Genomic DNA, 17,738 nt, shown 5'->3' on the forward strand with positions numbered 1-17,738 from the left:
GGAAGAATCCGTAGCGAAACTATAAACAAGCTAACATTAGCGCCCGCCCTATCGGCCTGCCATTGGATGTATTCTGGGCGAAGCAGAAAGTGATTGGATGAACTAAGTGCTAATCAAATGTGTTCTGTTTTAAAAATGTATAATTACTGTGCTTTCGCGCTGTTACGAGACTTGTCTAAGGGGAGGTGAGCACGCTCTAATGGAGAGTGTTCCCTGGCCTTAACAAGTCCCGGCCGGTGATCTGTCAATAAACATTTATGCTTTAAAGACTAACAGATATTCGAGTCAGTGTATTCGCTGAAACAGATTGAGGGAAAAAGAATCCATATTATCAATAGGACAAAGATCTTTCACACCCAACCATTAAGTCTGGAACATAAGAAATAGGAGACTCAAGCCTGCTCCGCCATTCAGTAAGATCATGGCTGATCTTCGACTTCAACTCCACTTTTCCGCCCGACCCCCATATCCCTCGATTCCCTTAATATCCAAAAATCTATCGATCTCAGCCTTGAATATACTGAACGGCTGAGCCTCCACAGTCCTGTGGAGTAGAGAATTCCAAAGATTCACCACCCTCAGTGAAGAAATTGCTCCTCATCTCAGTCCTAAATGGCCGACCCCTTATCCTGAGACTGTGACCCCTGGTTCTAGACTCCCCAGCCAGGGGAAACATCCTCCCTGCATCTACCTTGTCAAACCCTGTAAGAATTTTGTATGTTTCAATGAGATCATCTCTCATTCTTCTAAACTCCAGAGAATATAGGCCCAATCTACTCAATCTCTCCTCATAGGACAATCCCCCCATCCCAGGAATCAGTCTGGTGAACCTTTGTTGCATTCCCTCTATGGCAAGTATATCCTTACTTAGGTAAGGAGACCAAAACTGTACACAATACTCCAGGTGCGGTCTCATCAGGGCCCGATATAATTGTAGTAAGGCATCTTTACTCTTATACTCAAATCCTCCTGTAAGAAAGGCCAACATACCATTTGCTCTCTACTTATTAGTTAGGTTTGGCTGCATATTTAATTTTCGACAGATGCTTTTTCAGTTTTGCTTCTTGACTAGGAACAAAAAGTGAAAGCTTACCCTGCGACCCAGCTGGAAGGGTCAGTTACGTGACTCTGAGTAACCATCGTTGGTGTGGGTGTGTACGGACTTCCAATCAGAACACTCCCAGTGTTGCTCAGTCGCTGTGGTGTGCTTATGATCTGTCAAATGGCAAACACAAAGGGACAGGTCATTGGTAGCTGTTAAACGGTATATATGGGATTCTAACACCATAAAAGCAAGCAAGTAACAATCCGTAACGGTATGGCATACAGTACAAGGTACAGGTGTGACATCCAAAATCCGGAGATCCCGAATGTTCTGGAATCCGCACACCGGGCCGATCCGTGGCAGGGTCGTCTGGAAACCGGAAAATGTTTCAAAATCCGGACTCCCCTGTCTCGGCCGCCCGACCTACCCCCCCCCCCCCCCCACAACCCCCTTTTACCTTGGCCCAGGCAAAGATGTTCCGAAATCCGGACATCCCCGCCTCCCGACTACCCCCTGCCTCGACCTCCCCCTCCTCCCTTCCCTTCCCTTTCCTCCCCTGCACCCCCCCCCCCAACCATTAAAATGCTGGTGGGACAGATGCTGAGGTGGGAATTTCCGACAGGAATAGACCATTCTGCCTATTCAGCCATTCAATGAGATCATGGCTTAACCCATTACCCACCATTACTCCATGTCCCTAACAAAAACTGTCCATCTTAGTCTTGAAGGCTCCAATTGACCCAGCATCCACAGCCCTTTGGGGGCAGAGTTCCAGATTTCTACTACTCTTTGTGTGTAGAAGTACTTCCCGATTGCACTCCTAAATGTCCTGGTTCTAATTTTAAGTTTATGCCCTCTTGTTCTGGATTCCCCATAGGAACAGGAGTAGGCCATTCAGCCCCTCGAGCCTGTTCCGCCATTCAATGAGATCCTGGCTGATCTGTAACATAACTCCATATACACGCCTTTGGCCCTTAATAGCTTTGGTTAACAAAAATCTTATCAATCTCCGATTTAAAATGAACAATTGATCCAGCACCAATTGCCATTTGCGGAAGAGAGTTCCAAACTTCTACCACCCTTTGCGTGTAGAAGCGTTTCCTAATTTCGCCCCTGTAAGGTCTGCCTCTAGTTTAAGACTCTGTCCCCTATTCCTAGCCTCCCCAACCAGAGGAAATAGATTCTACCCTCTGTTCCCCTTAATATCTTGAAAACTTCAATCAAGTTACCCCTTAACCGTATAAATTTGTGGGAATATATCCCAAGTTTGTGTAATCCCTTTTCGTAATTTAACACGAGGAGAAATCGTTTCTCTTTATCTACCCTATCGAATGCTTATATCATTTTAAACACCTCAATTAGATCACTCCTCAATATTCTATATCAAGGGAATACAAGACAGTTGTACAACCTTTCCTCATAAGTTAGTCCATTAAGCCCTGATGACCATATACATTTGTTCTGAAAATACATTTTTCCTCCTTCCAATTAACAAAACCGTTCCCTCTATCCAGTATAATACAGTTAAGCTGTTTCTACAGTGGCACAGTTTTAATTCTAGTAAACTGACACTCGTGAGCTAGCTCCTGATGTAATATGACTCAGTTATTCTGACAGCAAACTCAAAGACCTATGAAAAACCAAGAGTCTACCACTGGCACAACGGAGTATGAATTTAGCAAACATTTGGGTCTGGCTCACAGATGCCGGTCTGTGAAAACCGTGCCTTTATAACTGAAGGGATGTTGGTTCTGAATGCTGTTTTGAGCATAAATGGTGAAGCCAGAGAGATGACTAATGTGGGAATTTAAAAGCCCACACGGATGCCCATTAGAGTGTCCTGCTCTATTGGGGTTAATGCATATTGTTGGGTCGAAGGAAAATAATTTTACACTGTCCCTAATGTGTGCTACACCTTAGCCTGAGCGCACTCAGTAATGACACATTGCACTCATAGAGCAATTTGTTCCCAGCACTGAGATCCTTCAATTTGTTAAGCAATTGTAAAGCACAGCAAACTAGAGAGTGGCACATGGGGAGTGCATTTAAGTATTACAGTACTACACTGCGTTGTGGAGTTGTCAGAAATGGGCTTGCACAACGAGTTCCTGAACTTAACTGTACTAGCACAGTGTTTGTGTCAAGCACTTATCACTAAAGAAGACGGGGAAGATTAGGCAACTGGTTAACTTGAACAACATTACTGCAGCCTATTCTATTGCCCGAATTACATTGTGTGGCAATGGGAGACTTCGGGAGGAGCAACAAAAATAAAACTGTGTCAGCTGTGGCTCAGTGGGCAGCACACTCGCCTGAGTCAGAAGATTGTGGGTTCAAGTCCCACTCCAGGGACTTGAGCACAAAAATCTAGGCTGACACTCCAGTGCAATACTGAGGGAGTGCTGCACTGCTGGAGGTGTCGTTTTTCGGATGAGACGTTAAACCGAGGCCCTGTCTGCTCTCTCAGGTGGATGTTAAAGATCCCAAGGCACTACTTCGGAGAAGAGCAGAGGGAATTATCCCTGGTGTCCTGGCTATCACTAAAACAGATTATCTGGTCATTATCACATTGTTCTTTTTGGGAGCTTGCTGTGCGGAAATTGGCTGCCACGTTTCCTACATTACAACAGTGACTACACTTTTAAAAAAAGTACTTTATTGGCTTTGGGGGGTCCGGTGATCGTCAACGTGCTATATAAATGTAAGTCTCTCTTTATGCGCAGTACTTTCAAATTTGGAAATACTCTTACTTTCAACATGCATTCTTTATAAATATTAAGCAATTTCTTTGCGGGGGAGGTAGTTACTGTTGTTACTGCTGCAAAGAAAAACAGTACTATGCTGCATACTATACTGCGTTTAGAAAGATCAACACCTAGTGACAGCAAGAAGCTACTGCATAAGCTTATCCTGAAATCACTGCAGGAATGGGTTCCTGGCTGCATCATACAATTTTAATATTCAATCAGCACCTGAGTCAAATTATTATACTTATGTGGGAAGTAGAATGATTCAATTCCGATAAAATCTGGTTTGCAGCTCCAGTCCTCAAAGAAAGCAGGAAGGCCAAAGAAAAATTTCAAGCTTTGCATCAAGGCAAGTGGCCTTGCAGTAAAAATACTTGCGTTCAGCTGCTCCTACAGAAGAAATGCCTGTGCTGCAGAGGATACGTAATACCATCACTCTTGTGAGCTATGAATTTTATCAGGCAAGTGACTATATAATGGTGTCCCAAATATACTGGAAGCAGAGGGGATCAGAGCCATGCAAAAAAAACACAAGATTGCAAATTAAAATAGCTGCACAGTTTTAAAATAATTTAAAGATATATCCTTATATTGTGCTGGTGAATTATGTTTAAGTTGCATCAACAGTAAAGCTGTATTCTCCCAATTGTGTGTCAGCTGTGGCTCAGTGGGCAGCACACTCGCCTCTGAGCCAGAAGGTTGTGGGTTCAAGTCCCACCCCTGGAACTTGAGCACAAAAATCAAGATTGACACTCCAGTGCAGTGATAAGGGAGTGCTGCACTGTCGGAGGTGCTGTCTTTTGGATGAGACGTTAAACTGAAGCCTCATTATATTATTAGATTAAAACAGATGATAAGAGGTATATAAAAAGGAAGAGAGTGGCTAAAGTAAATGTTGGTCCCTTAGAGGATGAGACCAGGGAATTAATAATGGGGAACCTCTCAACCTCCTCTGTTCCAATGAGAACAAACCCAGCCTATCCAATCTATCCTCGTTACTAAGATTCTCCATTCCAGGAAGCATCCTAGTAAATCTCCTCTGCACCCTCTCTCGTGCAATCACGTCCTTCCTATAATACAGCGACCAGAACTGCACGCAGTACTGCAGCTGTGGCCTAACCAAAGTATTATACAATTTAAGCATAACCTCCCTGCTCTTATATTCTATGCCTCAGCCAATAATGGCAAGCATTCCATATGCCTTCTTAACCACCTGGCCTGCTACTTTCAGGGATCTGTGGATAAGCACTCCAAGGGCCCTTAGTTCATCTACACTAGTAAGTGGCCTATCGCTTAATGTGTATACCCTTTCCTTATTAGCCCTCCCAAAGTGCATCACCTCACACTTCTCTGAATTAAATTCCATTTGCCACTGCTCTGCCCACCATTAGATTGATATCCTCCTGCAGCCCATGACTTTCCTCTTCATTATCAACCACACAGCCAATGTTAGCGTCATCTGCAAACCTCTTAATCATACTCCCTATATTCAAATCTAATTCGTTGATATATACCCAAAAAGCAAGGGACCCAGTACTGAGCCCTGCAGAACCCCACTGGAAACATCCTTCCAGTCACAAAAACATCCATCAATCATTACCCTTTGCTTCCTACCTCCAAGCCAATTTTGGATCCAACTTGCCACTTTGCCCTGTATCCCATGGGCTTTAACCTTCATGACCAGTCTGCCATGTGGGACCTTATCAAAAGCTTTGTTAAACTCCATATATACTACATTGTATGCACTACCCTCATCGGTCCTCTTGCTTACCTCCTCAAAAAATTCAATCATGTTAGTCAAACACGATCTTCTCTTAACAAATCCATGCTGACTGTCCCTAATTAATCCTTGCCTTTCCAAATGTAGATTTATCCTGTCTTACAGGATTTTTTTCCAATAATTTTCCCACCACTGAGGTTAGGCTGACAGGCCTGTAATTACTCGGCCTATCCCTTTTCCCCTTCTTAAACCAAGGGTACTACATTAGCAGTCCTCCAATCCACTGGCAGCATGCCCAGATCCAAATAGGACTGGAGAGTGGGGATAAGTGGTTAATTTTCCGGTTGGCAAACAGTGACTAGTGGGGTGCCACAGAGATCAGTGCTGGGGCCTCAACTATTTACAGTCTATATTAATTATTTGGATGAAGAGACCGAGTGTAATGTAGCCAAGTTTGCTGATGATACAAAGATGGTTGGGAAAGCAAATTGTGAGGAGGGCACAAAAAATTTGCAAAGGGATATAGACAGGCTGAGTGAGTGGGCAAAAATTTGCCAGATGGAGTACAATGTGGGAAAGTGTGAGGATATCCACTTTGGCAGAAATAATAAAAAAGCAAATTATTATATAAAGGGAGAAAAATTACAAAGTGCTGCAGTACAGAGGGACCTGGGGTCCTGTGCATGAAACCCAAAAGGTTAGTATGCAGGTACAGCAAGTGATCAGGAAGGCAAATGGAATGTTGGCCTTTATTGCAAGGCGGATAGAGTATAAAAGCAGAGACATTCTGCTACAACTGTACAGGGTATTGGTGAGGCCACACCTGGAGTACTGCGTACAGTTTTGGTCTCCTTATTTAAGGAGGGATATACTTGCATTGGAGGCAGTTCACAGAAGGTTCACTAGGTTGACTTATGAGTTGAAGGGGTTGACTTATGAAGAAAGGTCGGGCAGGTTGGACCTATACTCATTGGAGTTCAAAAGAATGAGAGGTGATCTTATTGAGACATAAGATTCTGAGAAGGCTTAACAGGGTATATGCAGAGAGGATGTTTCCCCTCGTGGGGGAATCTAGAACTAGGGGGCATAGTCTCAGAATAAGGGGCCGCCCATTTAAAACTGAGATGAGGAGAAATTTCTTCTCTGAGGGTCGTAAATCTGTGGAATTCTCTGCCCCAGAGAGCTGTGGAGGCTGGGTCATTGAATATATTTAAGGTGGAGATAGACAGATTTTTGAGTGATAAGGGAGTCAAGGGTTATGGGGAACAGGCAGGGAAGTGGGGCTGAGGCTAAGATCAGATCAGCCATGATCTTATTAAATGGCGGAGCAGACTCGAGGGATCAAATGGCCTACTCCTGCTCCTATTTCTTATGTTCTTATTATATAATAACGCAGATTGCTGGAGTTTTGTGTCATGTTTTAAGACAACTGGGATTCTTATGGGGCAAAGGTGTGCTGTTACTGTCCTGCTTAATTCTAATATCATGATCTTCTTCAACCTTTGTTGCGTCTATATGTACTGGATTGTTTAATTGCAATTTTGTTCTTAACTGTGTAAACTTGAAAAATTACAATAGTTGAAATGAAAATAAAACTTGTAAGTAAACACAGTTTTCAGTTACCAAAATGAACGAAACATAGAAAATAGGTGCAGGAGTAGGCCATTCGGCCTTTCAAGCCTGCACCACCATTCAATAAGATCATGGCTGTTCATTCACCTCAGTACCCCATTTCTGCTTTCTCTCCATACGCCTTGATCCCTTTTAGCCATAAGTGCCACATCTAACTCCCTTTTGAATATATCTAACGAACTGGCCTCAACAACTTTCTGTGGTAGAGAATTCTATAGGTTCACAATTCTCTGAGTGAAGAAGTTTCTCCTCATCTCGGACCTAAATGGCTTACCCCTTATCCTTAGATTGTGACCCCTGGTTCTGGACTTCCCCAACATCCGGAATATTCTTCCTGCATCTAACCTGTCCAATCCAGTCAGAATTTTATATGTTTCTATGAGATCCCTTCTCATTCTTCTAAATTCCAGTGAATACAAGCCTCGTCGATCCAGTCTTTCCTCATATGTCAGTCCTGCCATCCTGGGAATCAGTCTGGTGAACCTTCGCTACACTCCCTCAATAGCATGAACATCCTTCCTCAGATTAGACGACCAAAACTGAACACAATATTCCAGGTGAGGCCTCACCAAGGCCCTGTACAACTGCAGTAAGACCTCCCTGCTCCTATACTCAAATCCCCTAGCTATGAAGGCCAACATGCCATTTGCCTTCTTCACCAACTGCTGTACCTGCATGCCAACTTTCAATGACTGATGTACCATGACACCCAGGTCTCATGTTGCACCTCCCCTTTTCCTAATCTATCACCATTCAGATAATATTCTGCCTTCCTGTTTTTGCCCCCAAAGTGGATAACCTCACACTTATCCACATTATACTGCATCTGCCATGTATTTGCCCACTCACCTAACCTGTCCAAGTCACTCTGCAGCCTCTTAGCATCCTCCTCACAGCTCACACCGCCACCCAGCTTAGTGTCATCTGAAAACTTGGAGATATTATAAACTTGGAGATATTGGAGCCCTAAGTTTGAACACCTCCCAAATGGTGAAATTAAGTTTTTTTTTAAGTTATTGAAATGTTCAGACACCCCGAATCTTCATCAAGTTTATCCAGTGAATAGAGAGGCAAGCTCCACAGACTGAGGGTCCCAGGCTGGGTCCCCTGTCTGTGCTGAATTAGCTGCTCTCGGCACAAGGAGCTCAGCGGAGGAAAGGAAATCATTTGCCAGCTTTGATGAAATACTCAGAATTCGATTTATTATTGTGATATATAACGTGCCCCTTTTCATTTGTCCCTCGGAGATGGTTTCGGGCAAATGCAGTTTCAGACAAGTAGCTATTATTATCTAATAATGAGGTGGTTTGTATGGAATATGCTTCAAATCTGCTAAAGCATCTTTCAGGTATTCTGGTGACATATTAGTGGGCTGCATCTAGCTTCAGAATGTAAATGTCCCCTGTTTTTAAACAGCAACAGCAGCATTTCATTCTATAAACACAATATTCAGAAGGCCAAGTAGTAATTCAACAATCTAGAGGTAATAAAGTTGCCTTTTTTTATTCCGGCTTTCAAAATTTTCAGACACTTGGCACAGCCTTGCTTTGGTTGTCATTCTGACAGAAATATATCTTGAAGCCAGAAAAAGCTAATTCAGCCATGAGAGGAGACGCAAGATCAGAGGAAAACAGGAGAGCCAGCATGAAATCCGTAGCTTAGTGCAACGAACAAAGCTTCGAGGCTTAGTTACGGCCCTGGTACCCCCTTCCAAGAAAGCATTTCCTTGTACTTTGTGTGCTACTCTGTGGCATGTAGCCACATGGCTTGCTCACATCAGTGTACCTTTCTCACAGGACAGCATTTCACAAAGACTAGTGGGCCTACTCTCCATTCTATCCTTAAACAATTCTCAATCCTGTGCTGCTATCAATTTCAGTACTACCTGAATTTAAAAATATGAACTTATCGATTAGATAAATGTTAAACACTGGCTTAAAAAGTTAGTTTAAATTAATTAATTACTAAGCACTTCCAGCATGTTCTGCAAAAATATGAACCCTAAATAATTAAATGACTGAAATGTCAAAATAGTTCAAGGCAACAAATCTGCTAGTTAGCTGGATTAGGATAAACTGTTTGCAAATGCTTGAAAAAATGTTTTGCTGCCATCTGCTGGTGAAAATATAAATGTCAGCTTCTACCAATCATAAATCATTAAAGTGCTGCATTCGATACAGAGATGAATGTTCTCAGTTCATTATTTTAGCTTTCTCATGTTAAGATTGACATACCTTATGTGAATGACAGACCTGAATGAATGGAAGTTGGCTTTATGGTGCTCCCATGTTAGCCGACATTGTTAACGGTTCTCTCTCCTTGGGTACTGTCCCCCTCTCCCTCAAATCTGCCGTCATCAACCGTCTCCTCAAAAAACCAACCCTCGATCCCTCCATCCTTGCAAACTACCGCCCCATCTCCAACCTCCATTTCCTCTCCAGAGTCCTTGAACATGCTGTCGCCTCCCAAATCCATGCCCATCTTTCCCGGAACTCCATGTTTGAATCCCTCCAATCCGGTTTCCGCGCCGGCCACAGTACAGAAACGGCTCTCATCAAAGTCAAAAATGACATCCTTTGTGACTGTGACAAAGGTAAACTATCCCTCCTCGTCCTTCTCGACCTGTCTGCAGCCTTTGACACGGTTGACCGTTCTAACCTTCTCCAACGCCTTCCACCATCGTCCAGCTGGGTGGGACTACACTCACCTAGTTCCATTCTTATCGATCTAATCGTAGCCAGAGAATCACCTGCAATGGCTTCTCTTCCCACCCCCACATCATTACCTCTGGTGTCCCCCAAGAATCTATCCTTGGCCCCCTCCTATTTCCCATCTACATGTTGCCCCTTGGCGACATCATCCGAAAAAACAGCATCAGTTTCCACATGTTCACTGACGACACCCAGCTCTACCTCACCACCACTTCTCTCGACCCCTCCATGGTCTCTAAATTGTCAGACTGTTTGTCCGACATCCATAACTGGATGAGCAGAAATTTTCTCCAACTGAATATTGGAAAAACCGGAGCCATTGTTTTCAGTACCTCCAACAAACTCCGTTCCCGAGACACTGACTCCATCCCTCTCCCTATCATCTGTCCGAGGCTGAACCAGACTGTTCGTGACCTTGGTGTCATATTTGCCCCTGAAATGAGCTTTCGTCCACATATCCGCAGCATAACTAAGACCGCCTATTTCCACCTGGGTAACATCGCCCATCTCCGCCCCTGCCTCAGCTCATCTGCTGCTGAAACCCACATCCATGCCTTTGTAACCTCTAGACTTGACTATTCCAACGCACTCCTGGATGGCCTCCCACATTCCACCCTACGTAAACTAGAGTCGATCCAAAACTCAGCAGGCCGTGTCCTAATTCTCACCAAGTCCCGTTCACCCATCACCCCTATGCTCGCTGACTATTGGCTCCCGGTTAAGCAAAGCCTCGATTTCAAAATTCTCATCCTTGTTTTCAAATCCCTCCATGGCCTCGCCCCTCCCTATCTCTGTAATCTCCCCCAGCCCCATAACCGCGCGCCCCCCCACCCAGCGAGATGTCTGCGCTCCTCTAATTCTGCCCTCCTGAGCATCCCTGATTATAATCGCTCCACTATCGGTGGCTGTGCCTTCTGTTGCCTAGGCCTCAAGCTCTGGAACTCCCTCCCTAAACCTCTCCGCCTCTCTATCCTCCTTCAAGACACTCCTTAAAACCGACCTCTTTGACCCAGCTTTTGATCAGCTGCGCTAATTTCTACTTGTGCGGCTCGGTGTCAAATATTTAATCGCATATTGTCCTGTGAAGCGCCTTGGGATGTTTCACTTTGTTAAAGGTGCTATATAAATACAAGTTATTGTTGTTGCCAGGCCATGAAGTTTGTTAAGAGTCCAACATCCAATTACAATACACAACACAGCTATTTCAAGGTTACCTCTGGAGGCAATTACGTGCCTCTGTAATCACTGGATGCACAGTGACGCGACTCAACAGTAACCAAGGGAGAAGGAATAGGAGACAACTGTGATCCTCTTTTGTCTGGGATTTTCAAGTGAAAACAGAGCCATTATCTTACATTAACCGCCAGAGATATTGGTTTCAAACTGGGGACAGTTTGACCCTGACAATTATATACATCTGTCATTATATTTCTATACACTTGTATATTTTTCTGTCAGTTTTTTAAAGACTTACTAATACATTACTGCTGTTGCTATAGACCAGCAATCATTTTACCACCACCCCCCCCCACCCCGCCACTCCATTTGCAACCAACTCCTGGCTCCTCTTCCAGCTTTCCCAGTACCCGTGTCTGATGCCCTTTCTCACTCCCCCACTCCCTTTCCCTCTGATGTCACTCCCAAGCCGCTCCAAGCTCGAATTCTCCCTGGACGAACCCACATCTTCCCTCTGCTTCTCCTCGGTGTTCTCCGCCACACCCACCACAGTCCTCATTGCTGGCCATCTCAGAACAACATTCACAATTGCATCATCTCCAGTGCCTAGGAACTATTCTGGGAGGGGCCGCGGTTTAACCTCACAGATCTTCTCATTGTTCCTTTCTCTGACACTGCTGATAAACCTCCATCTACTGTCCTGCTCCGGAGTGACCGTTCCCTTGGGAATATGCCCCTCGCCATCTGGAATATCATTGTAGATAAACCTAGTGAAATCTTGGTCCCGACTGAAACCTGGGACAAGTGCACCAACTGCTTCCTCTCACTGAAGCCTTGCTACATGTGGAATCACATATCCTGCCCAAACCAAATGCCGCTCTCATTGCCAAGTCCCACCTGCGTCCCGCTTATACAACCCAGGCACCTTTTCCTCCTTCGAGCATCTCGGAACGCCTTCAAAATTATCATCCTCCAACACCCTCCCAAATTCAATAACTTCCTCACCAAGATCTCCTCCTTGAGCCAATACGACTAGTTTGACTCCTCGAAATCCCTCTCTCCTGTAACTTCCTGCCATTATTCAAGTTCACTTTTCACATACTTAAGGTTACCATTGCGACCTCACCATCTCCTGTGGCTCTACCAGATTTGAGGTTTTAATCATCATAAGGCTATCTCTGATCATTTCCTTGTGTCCTTTACCATTCACATCACTCTACCCACTTCCAATTCTACCGCCCTAACCATTGCCCCCACAAGAAAGTTGTCTTCCATCTCCCACCCCAATTCATGCTTAAATATTCTAATCCCTCTCTTTTGGCCCTCAACCATAACATCATTGCTGCTGTTGACCTGCTCAACAGCTCCCTCATTTTTGCCTTTAATGCTCGACACCAGAAAGGCAATCATCTCCCAACCCTCTGATTTTCCTGATACAGGTCCATCCCTAAAGAACGGGGGTCGCAGGTTTAAGCACATCTGATGCACGACCGGTCAAGATACCCAGCACCAAAACTGGCTCAACCATGTCATGCATTACTGTACTTTTCCCCTCACAATAAGCAACCTCCTAAAACCCCGTGTCCCTCTCCTCAAATGTGAAGAGCTCATGGATTTCATCATCTACAGGAATGGAGCCTGCTGCACAGCTGCCTCACCCACCACATCCTCCACCTCTTGTCCTCACTGCCTTCCAGACCTTCACGCACCCTAGCCCAACATGTTACTCTGTAGCTTATCTCCCACCTCACCTTCCCCTCCATCTCCAAACTCATCGCATGAGATCTATCTTGTACTCTTGTTTTTCTCTCCATTTAAGTCCTGACTATTTATCAATGACCCTGCCTTTCTCCCTTACTGGTCAACACCGTCAATGGCACATTTTCACCATCATCATCATCATCATCATCAGCAGTCCCTCGGAATCGGGGAAGACTTGCTTCCACTCTAAAAGTGAGTTCTCAGGTGGCTGTACAGTCCAAAGGGTTGTCGCCATCCTCCGCCTGCTCCACGACGACATGCAGGCCGTGATCCTGACTAATCGATCCACCACAGACCCAATCCACGTGTGGACCGGGGTCAAGCAGGGCTTCGTTATCGCGTCAACTTTCTTCTCGATCTTCCTCGCTGCAATGTTCCATCTCACGCTCAACAAGCTCCCCGCTGGAGTGGAACTAAACTATAGAACCAGTGGGAACCTGTTCAACCTTCGTCGCCTCCAGGCTACATCCAAGACGTCCCATCCTCCGTCGTCGAACTACAGTACGCAGACGACGCTTGCATCTGCTCACATTCAGAGGCAGAACTCCAAGCCATCGTCAACACTTTCATCAAGGTGTACAAAAGCATGGGCCTTACATTAAACATCCGTAAGACAAAGGTCCTCAATCAACTTGACCCCGCCACATAGCACTGCCCCCCCGGTCATTAAAATCCACGGCGCGGCCTTCGACAACGTGGACCACTTTCCATACCCCGGGTGCCTACTATCAGCAAGGGCAGACATTGAAGACGAGGTCCAGCACCGCCTCCAGTGCGCCAGCGCAGCCTTCGGTCGCCTGAGGAAGAGTGTGTTCGAAGACCAGGACCTCAAGCCTGGCACCAAGCTTATGGATGGACTACAGGGCTGCAGTGATACCCACCCTTCTGTATGGCTCAGAGACATGGATCATGTACAGTAGACACCTCAAATCGCTGGAGAAATACCAACAAAGCTGCCTCCACAAGATTCTGCAAATCCCCTGGGAGGACAGACGCACCGTAAGTGTTCTCAATCAGGCCAACATCCCCAGCATCGAAGCACTGACCACACTCGACCAGCTCCGTTGGATGGGCCACATTGTCCGCATGCCTGACGCAAGACTCCCAAAGCAAGTGCTCTACTTGGAACTCCTTCACAGCAAACGAGCCCCAAGTGGGAAGAGGTAACGTTTCAAGGACACCCTCAAAGCCTCCTTGATAAACATAGAAACATAGAAAATAGGTACAGGGGTAGGCCATTCGGCCCTTCGAGCCTGCACCGCCATTCAATGAGTTCATGGCTGAACATGCAACTTCAGTACCCCATTCCTGCTTTCTCGCCATACTCCTTGATCCCCCAAGTAGTAAGGACTACATCTAACTTCTTTTTGAATATATTTAGTGAATTGGCCTCAACAACTTTCTGTGGTAGAGAATTCCACAGGTTCATCGCTCTCTGGGTGAAGAAGTTTCTCCTCATCTCAGTCCTAAATGGCTTACCCCTTATCCTTAGACTGTGACCCCTGGTTGTGGACTCCCCCAACATTGGGAACATTCTTCCTGCATCTAACCTGTCTAAACCCGTCAGAAGTGCAACATCTCCACTGATACCTGGGAGTCCGTGGCCAAAGACCACCCTAAGTGGAGGAAGAGCATCCGGGAGGGTGCTGGGCACCTTGAGTCTCGACACCGAGAGCATGCAGAAATCAAGCGCAGGCAGCGGAAGGAGCGTGCGGCAAACCTGTCCCGCCCACCCTTTCCTTCAACCACTGTCTGTCCCACCTGTGACAGAGACTGTAATTCCCGTATTGGACTGTACAGTCACCTGAGAACTCACTTTTAGAGTGGAAGCAAGTCTTCCTCGATTTTGAGGGACTGCCTATGATGATGATGATGATGATGATGATGATGTAGAGTACAATGCGGGAATTACAATCTCTGTCACAGGTGGGACAGACAGTGGTTGAGGGAAAGGGTGGGTGGGGAGTCTGGTTTGCCGCACGCTCCTTCCGCTGTATGCGCTTGATTTCTGCATGCTCTTAGCGATGAGACACGAGGTGCTCATTGCCCTCCCAGATGCTCTTCCTCCATTTTGACAGTTACTCTGGCACTGTCCCTCGACCTTTCAAAATCGCAGTCATCACTCTCTCCTCAAAAAGACTGCAAATTACTCTCTATAATTACCACCACATCACTAACCACCCTTTCTTCTTCAAGGAACTACGTGGTCAATTAATATCTCATCACCTCCCAACTCTGGGAATTCCAGAGGATACCACCTCAACTATATGCTGCTCCCTATACAACCTTATCCAGACAGGAGGTCATCTTCCATACGTACAGACAATATGCAGGTTTTACATAAGAAATAGGAGTAGGAGTAGGCGAGATGGCCCTTCGAGCCTGCTCCGATATTTTATACGATCTTGGCTGATCCAATCATGGACTCAGGTCCACTTCCCCACCCGTGCTCCATAAACCCTTATCCCCTTATTGGTTAAGAAACTGTCTATTTCTGTCTTAAATTCATTCAATGTCCAGGTTCCACAGCTCTCTGAGGCAGCGAATTCTAAATTTACAACCCTCTGTGAAAAGAAATTTCTCATCTCAGTTTTAAATGGGCGGCCCCTTATTCTAATATTGTGCCCTCTAGTTCTAGTCTCCCTCCATCAGTGGAAACATTTTCTCTGCATCCACCTTGTCAAGCCCCCTCATAATCTTATACATTTTGATAAGATCACCTCTCATTCTTCTGAATTCCAATGAGTAGAGGCCCAACCTACTCAACCTTTCCTCAGAGGTCAACCCTCTCATCTCTGGAATAAATCTAATGAACCTTCTCTGAACTATCTCCAAAGCAAGTATATCCTTTCGTAAATATGGAAACCAAAACTGCACGCAGTATTCCAGGTGTAGCCTCGTCAATACCCTGTACAACTGTAGCAAGACTTCCCTGCTTTTATATTCCATCCCCTTTGCAATAAAGGCCAAGATTCCATTGCCCTTCCTGATCACTTGCTGTACCTGCATACCTTTTGTGTTTCATGCACAAGTACCCCTAGGTCCCACTGTACTGCGGCACTTTACAATCTTTCTCCATTTAAATAATAACTTGCTCTTTGATTTTGTTCTGCCAAAGTGCATGACGTCACACTTTCCAACATTATACTCCATCTGCCAAATTTTTGCCCACTCACTTAGCTTGTCTATGTCCTTTTGCAGATTTTCTGTGTCCTCCTCACACATTGCTTTTCCTCCAATCTTTGTATCGTCAGCAAACTTGGCTACGTTACACTCGGTCCCTTCTTCCAAATCGTTAATATAGATTGTAAATAGTTGGGGTCCCAGCGGCACCCTACTAGTTACTGGTTACCAACCAGAAAATGAACCATTTATCCCGACTCTCTGTTTTCTGTTTGTTAGCCAATCCTCTATCCATGCTAATATATTATCCCCAACCCCGTGAACTTTTATCTTGTGCAGTAACCTTTTATGTGGCACCTTGTCAAATGCCTTCTGGAAGTCCAAATACATCACATCCACTGGTTCCCCTTTATCCACCCTGCTCGTTACATCCTCAAAGAATTCTAGCAAATTTGTCAAACATGACTTCCCCTTCATAAATCCATGCTGACTCTGCCTGACCGAATTATGCTTTTCCAAATGTCCTGCTACTGCTTCTTTAATAATGGACTCCGACATTTTCCCAACCACAGATGTTAAGCTAACTGGTCTATAGTTTCCTTCTTTTTGTCTGCCTCCTTTTTTAAATAGGGGCGTTACATTTGCAGTTTTCCAATCTCCCCAGAATCTAGGGAATTTTGGTAAATTACAACCAGTGCATCCACAATCCCTGCTGCTGCTTCTCTTAAGACCCTAGGATGCAAGCCATCAGGTCCAGGGGATTTATCCGCCTTTAGTCCCATTATCTTACGGAGTACCACCTCCTTAGTGATTGTGATTGAGTTAAGTTCCTCCCCCCTTATAGCCCCCTAGACTATCCACTGTTGAAATATTGTTAGTGTCCTCTACCATAAAGACTGATATAAAATATTTGTTCAGAGCTTCAGCCATTCCCATGTTCCCCATTACTAATTCCCCGGTCTCGTCCTCTAAGGGACCAACATTTACTTTAACCACTCTTTTCCTTTTTATATACCTATAGAAACTCTTGCTCTTTGTTTTTATATTTTGTGCTAGTTTACTTTCATAGTCTACCTTCCCTTTCTTTATAATTTTTTTTGTCATTCCTTGCTGGCTTTTGAAAGCTTCCCAATCTTCTGTCCTCCCGCAAGTTTTTGCCACTTTGTATGCCCTTGTTTTTAAATTGGATACCGTCCTTTATTTCTTTAGTTAGCCACAGATGGATATCTTTTCTCTTACACCCTTTCCTCCTCACTGGAATATATTTTTCTCCTTAAATGTACACCACTGTTCTTCAACCATCCTACACTTTAATCTATTTTCCCAGTCCACTTTAGCCAACTCTGCCCTCATACCTTCATAATCTCGTTTATTTAAGCTTAGTAAGCTGGTTAGAGATCCAACTTTCTTACCCTCCATCTGAATTTGAAATTCAACTATGTTTTGAATACTCATTCCAAGGGGATCCTTTACTAGGAGATTGTTTATTAATCCTGTCTCATTACACAGGACCAGATCTAAGATAGCCTGCCCCCTGGTTGGTTCCGTTACATACTGTTCAAGGAACCCGGCCCTTATGCACTCTATGAACTCTTCCTCAAGGCTACCCTGACCAATTTGATTTGTCCAATCAATATGGAGGTTAAAATCACCCATGATTATTGCTGTTCCCTTTTTACAAGCCCCACTATTTCCTGGTTTATGTTCCGACCAACAGGGTTGCTACTGTTAGGGGGCCTATAGACTACACCCACCAGTGACTTTTTCCCCTTATTATTCCTTATCTCCACCCAAACTGTTTCAACATCCTGATCATTCGAGCC

At 44.9% G+C, this 17,738-nt stretch overlaps 1 protein-coding gene across 5 annotated transcripts in view; it reads right to left on the minus strand.

Moving 5' to 3' along the window:
- Positions 1-17,738, minus strand: part of LOC139265976 (transcription factor Dp-2-like) — a 281,312-nt gene that overhangs the window by 80,157 nt on the left and 183,417 nt on the right. For all 5 annotated transcript variants that reach the window (XM_070883641.1, XM_070883639.1, XM_070883643.1 and 2 more), the window contains one exon: positions 1,094-1,215. In XM_070883641.1, coding sequence (XP_070739742.1) covers positions 1,094-1,215 — 122 coding nt within the window. The remainder of the gene's footprint in view (positions 1-1,093; positions 1,216-17,738) is intronic.

This window comes from Pristiophorus japonicus, chromosome 6 (genome assembly GCF_044704955.1).
Source record: "Pristiophorus japonicus isolate sPriJap1 chromosome 6, sPriJap1.hap1, whole genome shotgun sequence".
NCBI classification, from domain to species: domain Eukaryota; kingdom Metazoa; phylum Chordata; class Chondrichthyes; family Pristiophoridae; genus Pristiophorus; species Pristiophorus japonicus.